Source organism: Caretta caretta, chromosome 15 (genome assembly GCF_965140235.1).
Source record: "Caretta caretta isolate rCarCar2 chromosome 15, rCarCar1.hap1, whole genome shotgun sequence".
Lineage (NCBI taxonomy): Eukaryota > Metazoa > Chordata > Testudines > Cheloniidae > Caretta > Caretta caretta.
This window is the reverse complement of record NC_134220.1, coordinates 11,444,193-11,460,890: the sequence shown is the minus strand read 5'-3', so window position 1 is coordinate 11,460,890 and position 16,698 is coordinate 11,444,193. Positions and strand designations below refer to the sequence as shown.

General features: G+C 46.7%; 1 protein-coding gene across 5 annotated transcripts in view; it reads right to left on the bottom strand.

Moving 5' to 3' along the window:
- Nucleotides 1–13,737, bottom strand: part of LIMK2 (LIM domain kinase 2) — a 43,087-nt gene extending 29,350 nt beyond the window's left edge. For 2 of the 5 annotated variants that reach the window (XM_075120231.1, XM_075120232.1), the window contains exon 1: nucleotides 13,557–13,736. Coding sequence is in view for 2 of the 5 variants with exons in the window: in XM_048822005.2 (XP_048677962.1) it covers nucleotides 6,601–6,700; nucleotides 13,557–13,572 (116 nt within the window). In the remaining 3 variants the exon portion in view is untranslated. Of the gene's footprint in view, nucleotides 1–6,600; nucleotides 6,717–13,556 lie in introns of those variants that run through there. The other 3 variants (XM_048822005.2, XM_048822006.2, XM_048822008.2) reach the window with 3 other exon arrangements.
- Between the last annotated feature and the right edge of the window lie 2,961 nt (nucleotides 13,738–16,698).

The window sequence follows — 16,698 nt, the reverse complement described above, 5'->3', positions numbered from 1 at the left end:
TGACAGCTGTGGCTGGCTTTTCAACTCCATTAGAGAGCCAGACACCTGATTTTGTAATGACAAGATACAGCTACATTTATGGGAAAAAAGAAGCCTGTTTCTCCTACTCAGTTTGATTTTTAACATAGACTAAGAGTGCAGAGAGAACCAGGACTGTAAAGCCTGAAGCAGCCGTCAATTCTGATGCAGGTCTAATTCCTTCTGACATTTCCGACAGCTTCACTGGAAGCAGCAATGCTGTGAGTCTGTGTCTAGGAATGCACTCCTTTCTCCCACATTCCACATACATTGTATGCTGAAAGTGGGCCAGTGCTCACATCCCAGTGCCCCCTTACTATCAACGCCACACCACAGAACAGGCGTCACCATGGAAAATTGGAGAGCCCCTCCTCCCACTGCATAGCACCTCCTGACAAAAGCAGCCCCCTTAATGCCGCTGTCATGGACTGAACCCCCTCCATGGTTGAGTCCATGTGACCCCATAAATCTCGGCTCTTCAGACTAGACCTTTGAAGATCTGATCCAGAGATATGATAAGCAGCCTACTAGTCTGTGAAAGAAGCCAACAGATAAAACCCAACTTCAAAGTAATAAAAGGCACCCAGACAGCTAAGAAACTGGGAAGAGATTTTGTCTGGGGTTTCCTTAAAGCTAGGGAACATATATTCAATCTTCTATTTAAACAGGAAATATCTTATCAAGAAAATAATTCTACTTTTGAAACAAATGCTGGCCATCAGGCAGCAGCAGTTACTTCCCTTCTCAATTGTTTTATCAACCAATTATGAACATTATAGCTCTGATAAAGGGGTTTCTCTCAAAGAGGTGTTAATCTGTTTTTTACGTCTCAGGTTTTAGTTCTGAACTCCTGGCCAGAACCACCAATCTTCCCCAGGTAACTTTGCAGTTACCACTAATCTATGCTGGACAAACAAGTTGCACTAAAAGGGAACACACAAAAAAGTCAAGAAATTCCAAAGTTAACATTCCTACAGCTAAATTAGGTGGACCACCTAATGTGGGGTTTTGTGGCAGGGGCCAATATTTCCAGCTTGTGCATTTAAAATAATTCACATAGGTGGCCTTAGAGTGTGTGTTTGCAAACTGCATCTTTATCTGGTTTTGGGAGGTTGTCATGAATTCTGTGTTTCTCCTGCAAGGGTTGGGGACAGAATGCACTAACAAACTTGCCACAATAGAGGCTGCTTTCTTTACAATGCTTTTAGACATTTGACATTAACTGTTGCAAGAGAAAAAGAAACCTGAACTCTGGCCTTGACAGGTAAAAGGAAAACTTCCATTTACAAATTAATTCCATTTTAAATCATTTTCCAGGCTCCCCACTAGTTCATTTTAGATTTAGGAACTCAAACAGATAATCCTAGGGGTTCTGAATGGCAAGGAGTTACATGCTGCACGTTCTAAAATGCTCTGGGGTTTTTAAAGTGGCACTTTAGATGCCAGGGATGGTAGTGAACAAGCCATGGACTGTGGGACTCCTCAGCACTTCCACCGTCCTATAAGATATGCAGATCACTGTCGATGCACAGAGGGGCACTTCAGTTTATTCATGGGACTGGTAGTAACTGGGGGAGGAGGAGGAGCTCTAAGCAGGCTTGCCATCTACTGGGGAGGCTGTAGTGTGCCTTTTTTTCCTGGTCCTGGAGGCACTCCAAGTGTCTTGATGCAGACCCAATGCCTCCTTATACTTCCAAGGCATTTACAACACAAGATGTGCCTAACAGGGGTCATATGGTATAATGGAAGGTCTGATCGCAGTGATCAGCTACTGAAATATTTCATCATGTATCCGAGTGAAACTCCTGTAAGCAGTCATACCTCTCAAAAGGTACAAAAACAGGGAGTGAAGTACCACACGTTTACTATGTTATTACCTATTGCTTCTAACTTTAAACCATAACATTCTCAAGCCGTGAGTGACAGCTCCTCATAGGGGTACACAGATAAGCACGACGCTCAAAGAATGAGCATCTGAAATAAGCAGCAACAGATGGATCTCTCTCATCACCACCACCACACACTTGCTTAACTCAGAAAGCTTAAAAGCTTCCTGAATGTATTCATCTGCATGCTAAGAAGCAAGCAAGAGAAATTCTGTAATTGTCTATTAGATGTGTTTCTGGGCACAGCAACAGGTCCTTCGTAAACAGTGCACATCTCTTGTAACAAAATGTGCACTAACCTCACTGCCCTCATGCTTTAGGGACTTCCCAACCCATAGCTTTTGTCTATTTAGATTAAATTCTTCAAGCACCCCTTTGTCTCATTTGTTTGTAAACCACCATGCACACTTCGGGCACAGTCAGTAATGACTTTGATAATAATGCCCTGGAAGACAACCTGAACTAGACAACTGAAAATAAAAGCTCAGAATGGAATATCCAACTCTACCTTATATAGAGTGGCCACCGAGATCTTGCAGCAGCTGCACCCTCCCTGAGGAATTCTAACTATTCAGATGACAGACCACCTGCAAAGTGCTTCATTGTTTTTTTAACCCCAATGAAAATTCAGGGCGACCTGTGGGCAAACAAGCACTTAGGAACGGTTTCTCTCTAAATCAGATAGCCAGAGTGAGATTCAACAGCTAAACACCTCATCCACTGCCCAGACATCTCTAAAGAGACACTCCCATGAGGATGACTGGATAAAGCATTGACCTTTCACCCCTGGAACTCTACCAGGAGTTTACTGTAACTGCCAGAATATGCAAGGGGGTGGAAGGGAGGAAGAGAAGAGAAGAAAAAGGACAAGAAGCGGGTAGAGATGAAAAATGATGCATTTTGTAACTTCCTTTCATTACAAGGAACATAATGACAGGTTTCAGAGTAACAGCCCTGTTAGTCTGTATTCGCAAAAAGAAAAGGAGTACTTGTGGCACCTTAGAGACTAACCAATTTATTTGAGCATAAGCTTTCGTGAGCTACAGCTCACTTCATCGGATGCATCCTTTTCTTTAAGGAACATAATGAATCTCAGCCCTAAATATACCTGCAGCACACACAAACCTGGTAGTATTTACAAGTAAACAGCAAAAAGAAGGCCAGAGGAAGTGTTAGATATCTGTCCGACATCTTAAACTGTATGCTATATTGTTTAGTTTGAATCTTTATCCCACAAAACGTAGCACATTAGCCTTGGAGCCATCTGAAGTCCTAATCCTGTCCACAAAAAACTAAAAAAAAATTTTTTTTTTTAATTTATTTGACCACTTGTCAGTGGAGGGCAAGCAGATTTTCTTGGAAAGTGTGGAGTCTTAAGTCAATTTCTGCTAAATTTAAGCAGGAACTTAAATGTTTCTACTTCCATGATGCAGTGGTGTCTTCCTGTTTCATGTTGCAACTTTACACTGCTCCATGGGGTAGCTATGAAGTACAATGGAGGAAAGCACCAGACTGCTATTCAAAAAGTGAGGTTGCAATACAACACCATCCCTCAGCATGGTCACAGAGGTGTGTTGCTGTCCCCAATAGTAGACAGCATTAAGATATGGACACAGTTATGACAAAATTGTGCTAGGAGCTTCCCCCCCCCACCCCAAACTTTCCTGAAGGAAGAGAGTCAGAGAGACTACAGCACACTGCATCCTTTATCACAACTGTTTTTATCTCTTTCAAACCACAGAACTCATTTCAGATGGCCAGCTCACCGCTCACCTCTGCCCCCCATTTCTGATCACCCACTCTCATTCAAAACACATCCAATATCCCTATGGCAAACATAATTCTTTATACAGAAAAGCAACATCAGTGACGTATTTTTAGCTTTAGTAGGATATTTTCAACTAGGAAAAAGGAAGAGAAACTAGCAACAAGTAACCAACGCAGGCCATCAGTAGCCTGATGTTTTATCTACTGTCTAGCATAGGGTGATCTACCTACCTTAAGGTGATACCATGGAACAAAGTCACACTCTGAAGGCAACAGAACTTGCGTCTCTATGTTGCTAGGGTAGGAAGTTTAAAATTATGCCCAGACACAATTAAACAGATTTTCCTTCCAGTAATCCTATTGATGATAATTCAGAAATAAGCATCAGCAAGAAGGGGACACCACTATGCCTATTCAGACATTCCTGAAATATAAAGGAAAGCCTGACAAATGGAAACCTGGGCAAGACCTCATATGGCCACTGCCCATGGGACTGAATCTCAGTGGTGGCTGGGGACATCTGGAAGCAGAAACAGGTGGAAATGGCCCCATGCAAAGGCATATTTAGAGTAGACAAATGCCTCTCCTAAAAAATATCAGCAAATAACTCAGTAGGTTCAAGCCAAAGCACTAGCTAGCCAACAGACACAATTTAAGATGTCCAAGCTACATGTCAAATAGGAACTTATCACTTTCCTCTCCAGCCATACCTACAGAAGATACAGAATCTACGGACACAGCCTTTGCATGCTATTCAAGAAAGGAGGGAAGTGACAAAGTTTAAATCCTCAGAGATGCACAGGTGTCAGTTGCTACCAGCTTGAAGTGTTATCAGAAGGCTAGCCTGACTGAGGATAAACAAAGCTAACGGGCCTGGAGAGGCGCCAATCTGCATGATGGGAAATTATGTGCCAGGCGAAAAAGTCAGCTAATCCACAGGAAGCCTGTAAACAACTCTCCAGAAGAGCTGCCGGAACTCTCAGCTACCAGAGTCTTCCTTCCAGTAGAGGCCTTTTAAAGTTTGGCATTGGGATATTAAACACAAGATTAGAGACAAGCTGAGCTGCAGAGCGAGAAGAGAAAGGGCGAGTCAGTCAATTAAACCTGGAATTTGTTGTTTTAGCATACAGCCCCTCCCTGGAACAAGAAGAAAGGGAAAGGCAGTTTCCTTGGTTGTAGTTTCTCACAGTGTAGTGTAGTTCAGCACAGTAGCTTAAGCAAGTGTTGTAGCCAGTCAAGGGAACAAGGCAGAAGGGAAGCACAACATCAATCAGACCCAGTGATTTGATGCATGTCACAGGACAGGAGAGTTTGGCATCTTTTGTTGGCCTGGTATGATTAGACTCTTCACTAGGAAATCAAGCTAGTGCACAGCACAACATCCTGCCTTTATTTGGACTCGTGCAGCTCCACTGAAGGCCATGCAGGCTGCGCAGGTGTCACTAAGGGCAGAATTTGACTGTCTCCATCAGCCCATTATGAAGATCATGTGGTTCACATCTGCTACGACATCACTTGAGAGCTGCCCCACATCTTGCATAGTAGCCTGAAAGGTCACATAGCAAAAAGCACCTAGACAAGTGTAAGCTAAAACCTGTATTCAAAGTTAGTTTACTCCAAGGAAGCCCTACAGGCATCAGGTAGGGAAGTCTTTGCTTTGTGATGGTGCTCTGTACCGTCATGCACATCTGAGTTTGACTACTGGTACCAAGTTGGCAGGGGCTAAGGGAGAGGAAGCCTGAGTGCTTAACCCCAAGGTTGTTTTTGAGTGTGGACAAGAGAAGACAGAGTTCTGGGACGCTTATCGTCCAGTACCTTTGACTTGACATTATGCCACTGAACCCTAGCTCTCCAGTGCTACGGTATTTGACAAAGTATTAGTTTCCAGTATTTGAAAACTGGGAGATAATCTAAATAATGACTAAAATTAACATCTCTTATGCCCTGCCAGAACTAGAAACATTTTGCCAGCCCAATATGTTTTTCTGGACACCAGTAACCAGAATGTAGGATCTTTACTTTAAAAACACAGGACAGACACTTCTCCTGGCACATATCACCCAGCTCCCAAACCCCCCTTTCCCTGGGCACAGACAAAATAAGCAAGGGTGAAAGGAAAAAGCCAAATGAAGCTAGAACCTTAAGAGACAGATCAACAGCTGTTATACAACTGCTACTCATAGTGGAGTCAGCAGAAGCTGCATGGGTTCAGAATCAGGACCCCTTAGAAAATGCAATTAATGTAGCAAGAATTGGATAAATTGCTCATGGAACAGATTATATGCATGAAATCCTGCTGCCAAGGAGCAGAGGATTTCAAAGGCCTCTTCACTCTCTGCTGCTAGCAATGTGGCCAAAGGATATTATGGCAAACTCTAGATATAAATAGCTTGACAGGAAGAAAGTATGTTTGGGGAACTCAAAATCTTCCTGCACATCAGCACCTCTCCCCGCCAAGCCTCAACAGCTCCCTCAAGCCAAAGACAAAGGCAAAGAGAGGGAACCACAGCTACTCAAACTGCCTATACCTAGTTCAATTGGCACTATCTTGGGATGTGGCAGAAGAGAAATATGCAGCATCTCAGCTATCTGCTTCCACCACTAAATCAGAGTTTTCATTTTTAGTTTAATCTTAGTTTGTGTGTTGTACATGTGTAAGCAGCACTTCTCCAGATTGTTTCAAATGGCTATTAGAATTGCAACCGAGTTTCAAAGTGCTATGCCAGCATTAGAATATGGTAGTGAGCAGGAGCACGTGATCATTCTGCAAGATTTTCCTGAGTTAGGCATAAAGGTGGCATAAAGGTGGCATAAAATACTGCAGCCAGTTTAAACCCTGTAAGTGTCAATACTCAGCATACAGGCTAACACACTGGTGGATGAACACAGGGAAAAAGTAATGTCTAAAAACAGGCTAGATTTAACCTACCGGAAGCAGGAGCTGTGCCAAGCTTCATTAACAGTCCTATACAGTCGTTCACCAGCAGCAATGCTGTCCCCACAGCCCAGACATCTCCAGACCTCGTCACCTACACACGAAAGCATAGGGTTATTAGAATGGCTATCAAACAGCATAAGCTCCCTTCATGCTATCAGGCAAGAATTCCCATAACCTCTGTTAGGACAATCCTTGAGTTACATGTTCAATGTCAATTCCTCCATGGATAGAAAAGTAAAAGCCAGTGCCACTCTCTGACAGCCAACCCTAGAAAATGGGGGGCATTTCCAACTGGAACCTTAACACACTTGTGCACATTTTTGTCTAAAGATCTGTATGCCTCACTGTCATGGCCATCAGTGTCATTGTGCTCTACAGTATAAAGCAGGACGACTCTCAGCAAAATAAATCAAGCAGTCACACTTGGGTGCCTTTCTCCCATGCACAGAAATGACAAGGACAAACTGGTTCAGTATTTCAGCTCTTACTCAGAAGCGTTATATGCTATTTTCTAGCTACACAGAGCTCTTCTTCAGGAACTGATGCTGGTGTCTTTCCCCAGCAGAAGTTGGTCCAATAAAAGATATTACCTCACCAATCCTGTCTCTCTAATATCCTGGGACCAAGAGAGCTACATCACTACTACAAGGCATTTATATGGCCTAAAGACAATTCCAGTTGAAAGCGGCAACTGGGTTTTGGAAAAGATTAACAAATCCCATAGGCTTACTGTTTCCTGGGGTTACCAACCCTTCAGAAGCAGCTAGAGACTGCCAGAAGGATTTTAAGGCCTCTACTAGAACAGCCATGATGATATGACAAGTTCCCAAGGAGTTTACAAGCTTGAACAACAAAAGGATTTTAAGGATGGGGGAGTGTGTGCTTGGCGTAGGAGGACAGACTACTTCAAGTGTAGAGGGCAGCCTGGCAGTCATGAAGCTAGGACTAAAGGAAACTAAGGAGGAGCTGGTGGGGGAGGTTCTGTGGCCTGTGATGTGCAGGAGGTCAGACTACATGATCATGATGGTCCCTTCTGGCCTGAAAGTCTATCCATCTATGAGGCAAAGAGATGATTGGGAAGTGAGAGCAAAGTTTAGGTGGTGTCAAGAGTGTGGAAGGACAAGGCACATAACTGGGCAGTTCTAAAAATGCACCTTTTTTCTACCCAAAGTTTTCTTCAGTTGAGGTTGCATGGAAATGATATGCTAAAAGAAAAAACTCACTCGTTGTTAACCAAGCATTGATCTCAAAGGCCAGACTTCCAGTTTATGAGCAGCCAGTTTTAAGAGAACAAGAAAGCCTGACAGAAGCTCAGTCAACCTCACCACCACCACCCCCCTGAGCAACATGTAACAAGAGTTGGCTCCTGTTCAGGGTCACCTGTTAGCACTGAGTGTCTGCAGCAAATTAGAACTGGGCAGAGTACAGCACTGACATATGCAATGGCTTCCTGGGGAGCAAAAGCCATTTCCAAATGTCTTTCTACAGTTACCACCCTCTGTGCATTCATAAAGAGTGGCTACAGGAGCCGGAGTTTCTGCTCAGTGGATTAATTTTTCTGGGACTCACAAACTGCAGGTTCCTTGTTTGCTCAAGACGCAGAAGCAAAGATTCCACTCAGGATCCCCCAGCCTCAGATTCAGCATTAATCACTCTGAAGGACTCAGAGGGCTAGAAACTAGGATGCACATGCATCTATTTACAGGTTATATTTTCCAAATCTTCAAGATACTGCATTTGAGACATAGACCCTGGGTATAAGACCACAAACACTGCAGGGTTTCTACTCTTCACTAGAAACTTAGAAAGAAAGAAATTTAATGCTTGAAATCCATCCTTCACTTGCTTAGGTAACCAGACCAAGCAGAACAGAGCTCCTGTGTTACTTTTCTCCTCACGTATGATCAACTCCAGCAGAGACACTCCATTGTCCAATGCTGAAAGGAGAACACACTGGTGTGTTTCAGGATTCACAACTGAAGTCTCTTTTCAAAACAACCCCAGGTGTCAAAGGGAGTCAGGTTTATTTCCTCATCTTGTCAATTCTTTGCCTGGTTCTCCAACATCAAGGTTTGGGATGGAGATGAAGTTGCGAGATCAAACTCTCAATCTCCACAACAACCCACGCACGTTGAGAAATGCTTGTCTAGAACAAGAATGAACAAAGAGAAGACTATATTTAGCCGTTACATAGCTCTTCAGAGTTTGAAAGCACTGTATGATGGACTAGCCAACTCCTGTATGAGGACAATTACCCTTGTTTTACAGATGGAGAAACTGAGGCACAGAGACAGGAAATAATTTGCACAAGGCCACAGAGCAAATCCGTGGCAGAACTGAGATGCGAACCCACAGTTCCTGGCTATTTCCCAACATATTCTATCTACTGAACTATGCTGCACCACACAAAATGCTGAAGGAAATCACTTTAAAAGAGTTAAGTTAACCCAGCTGCCATGAGACTAGAGCGCCTAAACTGACATTTTGAATGATAGCATCTCTCAATGAGCCCAGATGCCACAACAAGCAGCACACTTTACATCACTGAATAAATTGCTTCAGGGTCAAGCCTTTTTGGTGATCCTCTTGCCCAGCTGCAATTAAGCTAAAGGCTCCCTTGTCTTTAAATGCTTGTGATGAGTGGCCCCACTGTAACTATTCCCTCTCAGCACCATTAGATGGTTCATGTCAGTGAAATTTTAAAAACACAATCCAAAAACACGACAGTAGTGATTGGGGGGGGGGGGGGGGGGGTTGCATTTCCAGTGTCCCAGCTTTCCTTTATGCTTTGAAGAACTAATCTCTATTACCTTGGTGTCACACTGCCTGGGAGATCCCACCTCAGGGTACTGTTCAAAAGGATGATTAAAAGCACAAAAGCAGGAGCATGACACTGGGCTGCAGTTCCCTTAACAGTGTCAGCACTAGAAACCTCCAACATCCCAACAGCTGCACTCCTGGAAACAGAGTGGCAGTGGGGATTATGAAGGAGACTGAACTGTTCCAATTTACTCAGGCCGATAAGCTCTCTCATGAAACACTATGGTCCTCTTTTGCGAGTCCATATTGGACGAGGCAGCTCAATTGCACTCTCAGCCTTGCTCTTTGGATCACACCTAATAGCTAGGGAATTTTCCGTCACCAGATATGAGAAGCCAACCTAAATAACCTGCCATGGACCTCTAGGCACAGTGCATTCTGCACACCTCAGATGAAAAGGTCAACAACTTGCTCATCAAGGACAATGAACAAAGAATTTGTGCATTCATGACAGCTCAAGAGCTAGCAGTTAGTTTCTATTGCACCAGGTAGAAACAGATGAGTAGAGTTATCCTGACAACCTATGGCAAAGAAAGAACCTGGAAGAGTAGACAAGGCAGGGCACCACAATGGAGAGGAGCCAAAACTAGAAGAAAAACCTGATTCTATAAACCATTAATTAGACTTAAATAATTATTAACATTTGCTCTAGGTACTCTCCTCAAGCACCCTTAGGAGAATCTTTCATTGAAGAACCTCTCCCCCTAAGTTGCTTATGGCTTTTCTAAATATTAACAGATATTTAACTCAGTTTCCTGGTCTCATCCTCAGCATTCGTAATGGGACAGGAAGCTGCAAGGGATAGGAAGTCACGAGTCTCTCACCCTTAGTGCAGAGATCAATATATGTACACGTATCTAAACTTTTCAAAAACAGCAGCAATGTAACTCAAGCCACTAACAAGACCTGCCCTAACAAAAAAGTGTTTGCTAGTTTAAGTGACACAAGTGACACTATCCATACAAATTGAGTCAAGCTCATCTAAACTACAAATGTATCACATAATCAATTCTTCCTCCAGTTACCTTTGGCTCAGTACCATAAGCTTCTTTACCCCTTTCTGCTGGAATATAGGACTCCAGTTGACCTTATTCACAGATTCCATGTTGATCTAAAACCCAAAAGAAAGCTGCAGAAGGCCACAGCTTCTGCTTCATTCACTCAGTATAGGAATGCATGTTTCAGTTTCCAATAAGCCGAATGCATGTTCCAGAGTAAAGGGCGAGTCCCCGAACCCACGTGCCTGAAAACTTACACATGAGGACAGGGAACAAAACCGCTCAACTTCCCCAAAAATGTAAATAAAAAATGCAATAGGTGAACTAGTTCTGGACTTCCTGCCTTCCTGTTGGATAAAACAGTCTCTGTGCATGAGATACATATTCTTTACATCCAACTCCCTCTATTTAGTGCCATAAGCATACAATTGTACTGTACAAAACAGAGCCTTCGCTCCGAGGAGTTTAAAGGCACAAGTTACCACACTGTTAGTTAACAGTGATGGACAGTCATCCAAAAGGCTGATACAGGACTTTACAAATTCAAGTAAGTTCTCACTAATCACCTCACTTGCTAGGCAAAGTTAAACAGCTGTTGCATTGCAGTGGCAAGACTACACAATCGTTCAGGAAAACAAGTGAAAAATTCTGTATTCAGCTGAAGCAACCTCTTGTTGGCTTAAGTATCCAGGAGAAACAGTGAGGATGAAAAAGACAACAGAAGTATGTAATCAACAAAGTATGTCATTTAACTCAAATTCCCCCTGGACAACAAGAATGCTGCTGGGTGAAGGAGCATAGGAAGTGCCTCACTGATTAGCAGTGTACCCTCTGCAGATAATCTGTAAGGCTAACCCTCAACTAGAAAGATGGTAGCTACAACGGAATATCTCAAAGTGAGAGGAGTATAAAGCATGGGTGGAACCTCAACAACAAAGGACCCCATTGGGATTTTGCATGTCTAGGAATGCATGTCTCTGCATAAAGAGAAATCAGACACAATAAAAGACCACAACTGAGTGCCAAAAACAGATTAGTCTGGATGCCTACACAGAGAAAGAGAAAACAGCCACTTGTGGAGCACGGGGGCAGGAAAGCCATTTACAACGCGAGACACCACTGAATTCTACTCTTTTTTTCAAGCTTTCTGTATGACTGCCGGGCCAACGTATCTCAACAGATCTGTCTGTATGCCCAGCTCACTATGCCTGCAGGACAGGTTGGAAAATTCTGCTGAAATTTTCACCGAAGCTTTAAAAAAAACTGTTATAGATCAAAATTTAAGACCAAGAGGGAGTTGCAATAGCCAATGAAAGAAACTATAAAGATTCAACAGCAATTTTACATTACCAAGGGAGATATTTACATAGTCTTTCAGCAGAAGTAACACTGTGCAAATTAAGCCTCAAGTTGATGCCCAGGTTCCACTGCCCAGAAAAGGATGTAAGAAACTGGAAAACATAAAAATATTTGCAGTCTCCACCACTAGAGAGAAGCAGGGTCACTCTGAACTTACATGTCAGCTATGACATGTGCAGCAGTTCAAGGAGCTCCACACCCAGCCTTTAACTGGGTTGTTATTAGGCACAAGCTCATAAGTGACTTCCTGATACCATGCATCCACTTCTGTGTCAGGCTGTTCTGCACTCAGCTGGCAATTCACAGCCTAAACCAGTCTCTCCCACCCACCCACATCAGTGTGCTCGTGATGGAGAAAAAGCAAAAACTTATAGCCCAACACTCATACAGATGGCTTGGCTGGCCCTGTCCACCAAGCCCTAAAGGTGGTGTGTGGAGATTATAGGGAGGATGTGAGGGGAGAGGCTTCGCCAGGACTCCATGGAAGGGGTATGGAAGGGGCTATACCCTGACTATAGGGGGATGTGAGCAGAGAGGCTACGCCCGGACTCCGGGGGGATGTGAGGGGAGAGGCTGTACCCGGACTACAGGAAAGGGGCTAGGCCCGGACTCCGGGGGGATGTGAGGGGAGAGGCTGTACCCGGACTACAGGAAAGGGGCTAGGCCCGGACTCCGGGGGGGGGGATGGATGTGAGGGGAGAGGCTGTACCCGGACTACAGGAAAGGGGCTAGGCCCGGACTCCGGGGAGGGGGGGATGTGAGGGGAGAGGCTGTACCCGGACTACAGGAAAGGGGCTAGGCCCGGACTCCGGGGGGAGGGGGGGATGTGAGGGGAGAGGCTGTACCCGGACTACAGGAAAGGGGCTAGGCCCGGACTCCGGGGGGGGGGATGGATGTGAGGGGAGAGGCTGTACCCGGACTACAGGAAAGGGGCTAGGCCCGGACTCCGGGGAGGGGGGGATGTGAGGGGAGAGGCTGTACCCGGACTACAGGAAAGGGGCTAGGCCCGGACTCCGGGGGGATGTGAGGGGAGAGGCTGTACCCGGACTACAGGAAAGGGGCTAGGCCCGGACTCCGGGGGGGGGGATGGATGTGAGGGGAGAGGCTGTACCCGGACTACAGGAAAGGGGCTAGGCCCGGACTCCGGGGAGGGGGGGATGTGAGGGGAGAGGCTGTACCCGGACTACAGGAAAGGGGCTAGGCCCGGACTCCGGGGGGAGGGGGGGATGTGAGGGGAGAGGCTGTACCCGGACTACAGGAAAGGGGCTAGGCCCGGACTCCGGGGGGGGGGATGGATGTGAGGGGAGAGGCTGTACCCGGACTACAGGAAAGGGGCTAGGCCCGGACTCCGGGGAGGGGGGGATGTGAGGGGAGAGGCTGTACCCGGACTACAGGAAAGGGGCTAGGCCCGGACTCCGGGGGGAGGGGGGGGATGTGAGGGGAGAGGCTGTACCCGGACTACAGGAAAGGGGCTAGGCCCGGACTCCGGGGGGATGTGAGGGGGAGGGGCTGTGCCAGAGTCCCAGGACAGAGAGGTTATACCACGACCCGAGAGGAGAGACACTGGGGGAGAAAAGAGGGGCGCAGAGCAGCGGCCCCAGCTCCTCGCCAGCACCTGTCCCCGCTGGGGCGGTCCCGGCGCGCAGAGCGCTCAGCCCCTCCGGCAGCCCAGCCAGTGTCGGAGCCGCGCCCTGCAGCGGCCCGGGCCAGCGGGGCCAGACACCCCCAGTCCCAGGGCGGAGCCGAGGCAGCGCAGAGACCGGAGCTCACCTGGCGGCCCCTCCATCGCCCGGCCGGGCTCGCTCCCCTCAGTGCGGCACGCAACCAAAGCACCCCCACGCCTCCACCGGGTCTCCAGACCTCACCCGCACATGTGACGTCAGCCTCTACGGAGCGCGGGGTGGGTCATACCGCACCTGGCCCGGGGGACCTGCAACGCCCGCCCCGGGGCAAACACCGCCCCGCCCCTTCCCCGCCGCGGGCCAATCACAACCCCGCCCACCTCTAGAAGCCCCGCCACTTCCGTGCCACAGCCTCCCCCCTTTTCCGGTGTGGGCCAATCACAGCTCGGCTTTGCCCGCTCCCACCTCCTCCCTAACTCCACACGTGCTAAACCAGCTGGGAGATTGGGGGCGGGACGTGGCTGCATCCTATCGCCGCCGCTCTCGCTCCGTGAGCGGGGGAAGTTGTAAAGGGAAGACACTAAAGGGTCGACCCCCATAGAATCATAGACTATCAGGGTTGGAAGGGACCTCAGGAGGTCATCTAGTCCAACCCTCTGCTCAAAGCAGGACCAATCCCCAATTTTTGCCCCATATCCATAAATGGCCCCCTCAAGGATTGAACTCACAACCCTGGGTTTAGCAAGCCAAAGCTCAAACCACTGAGCTATCACTCCCATCTCCTGCCCTACTCTCAACCCCAAACCTCGCTCCCAAGCTGTGCCAGCCCCCCTCCTATTCCACCTCCAGGCACCACAACCCTCTTCCTGTTCTCTAACAGCATGGGAAAGGCTTGATGCCCTCTCCTGGTACCCCCTGTGGCCCTCCTCGTTTTAATCTGGTGCGTGTGTGTTCCTTCTCTGTTCAATAGCGGTTTCTACTCCGCTCAACCCCTCCCCCATTCAGACTTTTATCCTATGGTTTAGGTTTTTTGGTTTTCCTCTGAAATGGCAGGACTGTTAGTGGTGGTGCAACTCTTTCAACTATGTAAATGACATTAAAGGATAGGAAAGATTGAGTCCAGGCAGAAGTGCGAAAAGGCCATTCATGGGTCCCCACCCTTGAGCAGATTCATCCCCATAGGCAAGATAGCTTCCCCATTTTAAAAAATATTAATGTTACATTATTTGTTTCTCAAGACATAAGTAATAAACCAAAGGGATGCCTGCTTTTTTACTTTCTCTGTTGAAAGAGGCATAGTTCAATCTCACAGATGGCCTGTTTAGACTAGAAATAGCTGACCTATATGCTTGTACAGGTAACACCTTCAACTCTAAGGTACATACTCTGTGTAAAAGGATCAGTGAGTATAGAAGATATCCCTTTACTCCCTGAAAAAGCACAAGATCAAATCCGCACAGACACACCCCTGGAACCCCGACCTGGGATATTCTATCTACTACCCAAGATCCATAAACTTGGAAATCCTGGGCGCCCCATCATCTCAGGCATTGGCACCCTGACAGCAAGATTGTCTGGCTATGTAGACTCCCTCCTCAGGCCCTACGCTACCAGCACTCCCAGCTACCTTCGAGACACCACTGACTTCCTGAGGAAACTACAATAAATCGGTGATCTTCCTGATAACATCATCCTGGCCACTATGGATGTAGAAGCCCTCTACACCAACATTCCACACAAAGATGGACTACAAGCCGTCAAGAACACTATCCCCGATAATGTCACGGCTAACCTGGTGGCTGAACTTTGTGACTTTGTCCTTACCCATAACTATTTTACATTTGGGGACAATGTATACCTTCAGATCAGCGGCACTGCTATGGGTACCCGCATAGCTCCACAGTATGCCAACATTTTTATGGCTGATTTAGAACAACACTTCCTCAGCTCTCGTCCCCTAACGCCCCTACTCTACTTGCGCTATATTGATGACATCTCCATCATCTGGACCCATGGAAAAGAAGCCCTTGAGGAATTCCACCATGATTTCAACAATTTCCATCCCACCATCAACCTCAGCCTGGTCCAGTCCACACGAGAAATCCACTTCCTGGACACTACGGTGCTAATAAACGATGGTCACATAAACACCACCCTATACCGGAAACCTACTGACCGCTATTCCTACCTACATGCCTCCGGCTTTCACCCTGACCACACCACACGATCCATCGTCTACAGCCAAGCTCTGCGATACAACCGCATTTGCTCCAACCCCTCAGACAGAGACAGACACCTACAAGATCTCTATCAAGCATTCTTACAACTACAGTACCCACCTGCGGAAGTGAAGAAACAGATTGATAGAGCCAGAAGAGTTCCCAGAAATCACCTACTACAGGACAGGCCTAACAAAGAAAATAACAGAACGCCACTAGCCGTCACCTTCAGCCCTCAACTAAAACCCCTCCAACACATTATTAAGGATCTACAACCTATCCTGAAGGATGACCCAACACTCTCACAAATCTTGGGAGACAGGCCGGTCCTTGCCTACAGACAGCCCCCGAACCTGAAGCAAATACTCACCAGCAACCACATACCACACAACAGAACCACTAACCCAGGAACCTATCCTTGCAACAAAGCCCGTTGCCAACTGTGCCCACATATCTATTCAGGGGACACTATCACAGGGCCTAATAACATCAGCCACACTATCAGAGGCTCGTTCACCTGCACATCCACCAATGTGATATATGCCATCATGTGCCAGCAATGCCCCTCTGCCATGTAGGGAAGAAGGAGGATCCTGGGAACTACAGGCCGGTCAGCCTCACTTCAGTCCCTGGAAAAATCATGGAGCAGGTCCTCAAAGAATCAATCCTGAAGCACTTGCATGAGAGGAAAGTGATCAGGAACAGCCAGCATGGATTCACCAAGGGAAGGTCATGCCTGACTAATCTAATCGCCTTCTATGATGAGATTACTGGTTCTGTGGATGAAGGGAAAGCAGTGGATGTATTGTTTCTTGACTTTAGCAAAGCTTTTGACACGGTCTCCCACAGTATTCTTGTCAGCAAGTTAAGGAAGTATGGGCTGGATGAATGCACTACAAGGTGGGTAGAAAGCTGGCTAGATTGTTGGGCTCAACGGGTAGTTATCAATGGCTCCATGTCTAGTTGGCAGCCGGTATCAAGTGGAGTGCCCCAAGGGTCGGTCCTGGGGCCGGTTTTGTTCAATATCTTCATAAATGATCTGGAGGATGGTGTGGATTGCACTCTCAGCAA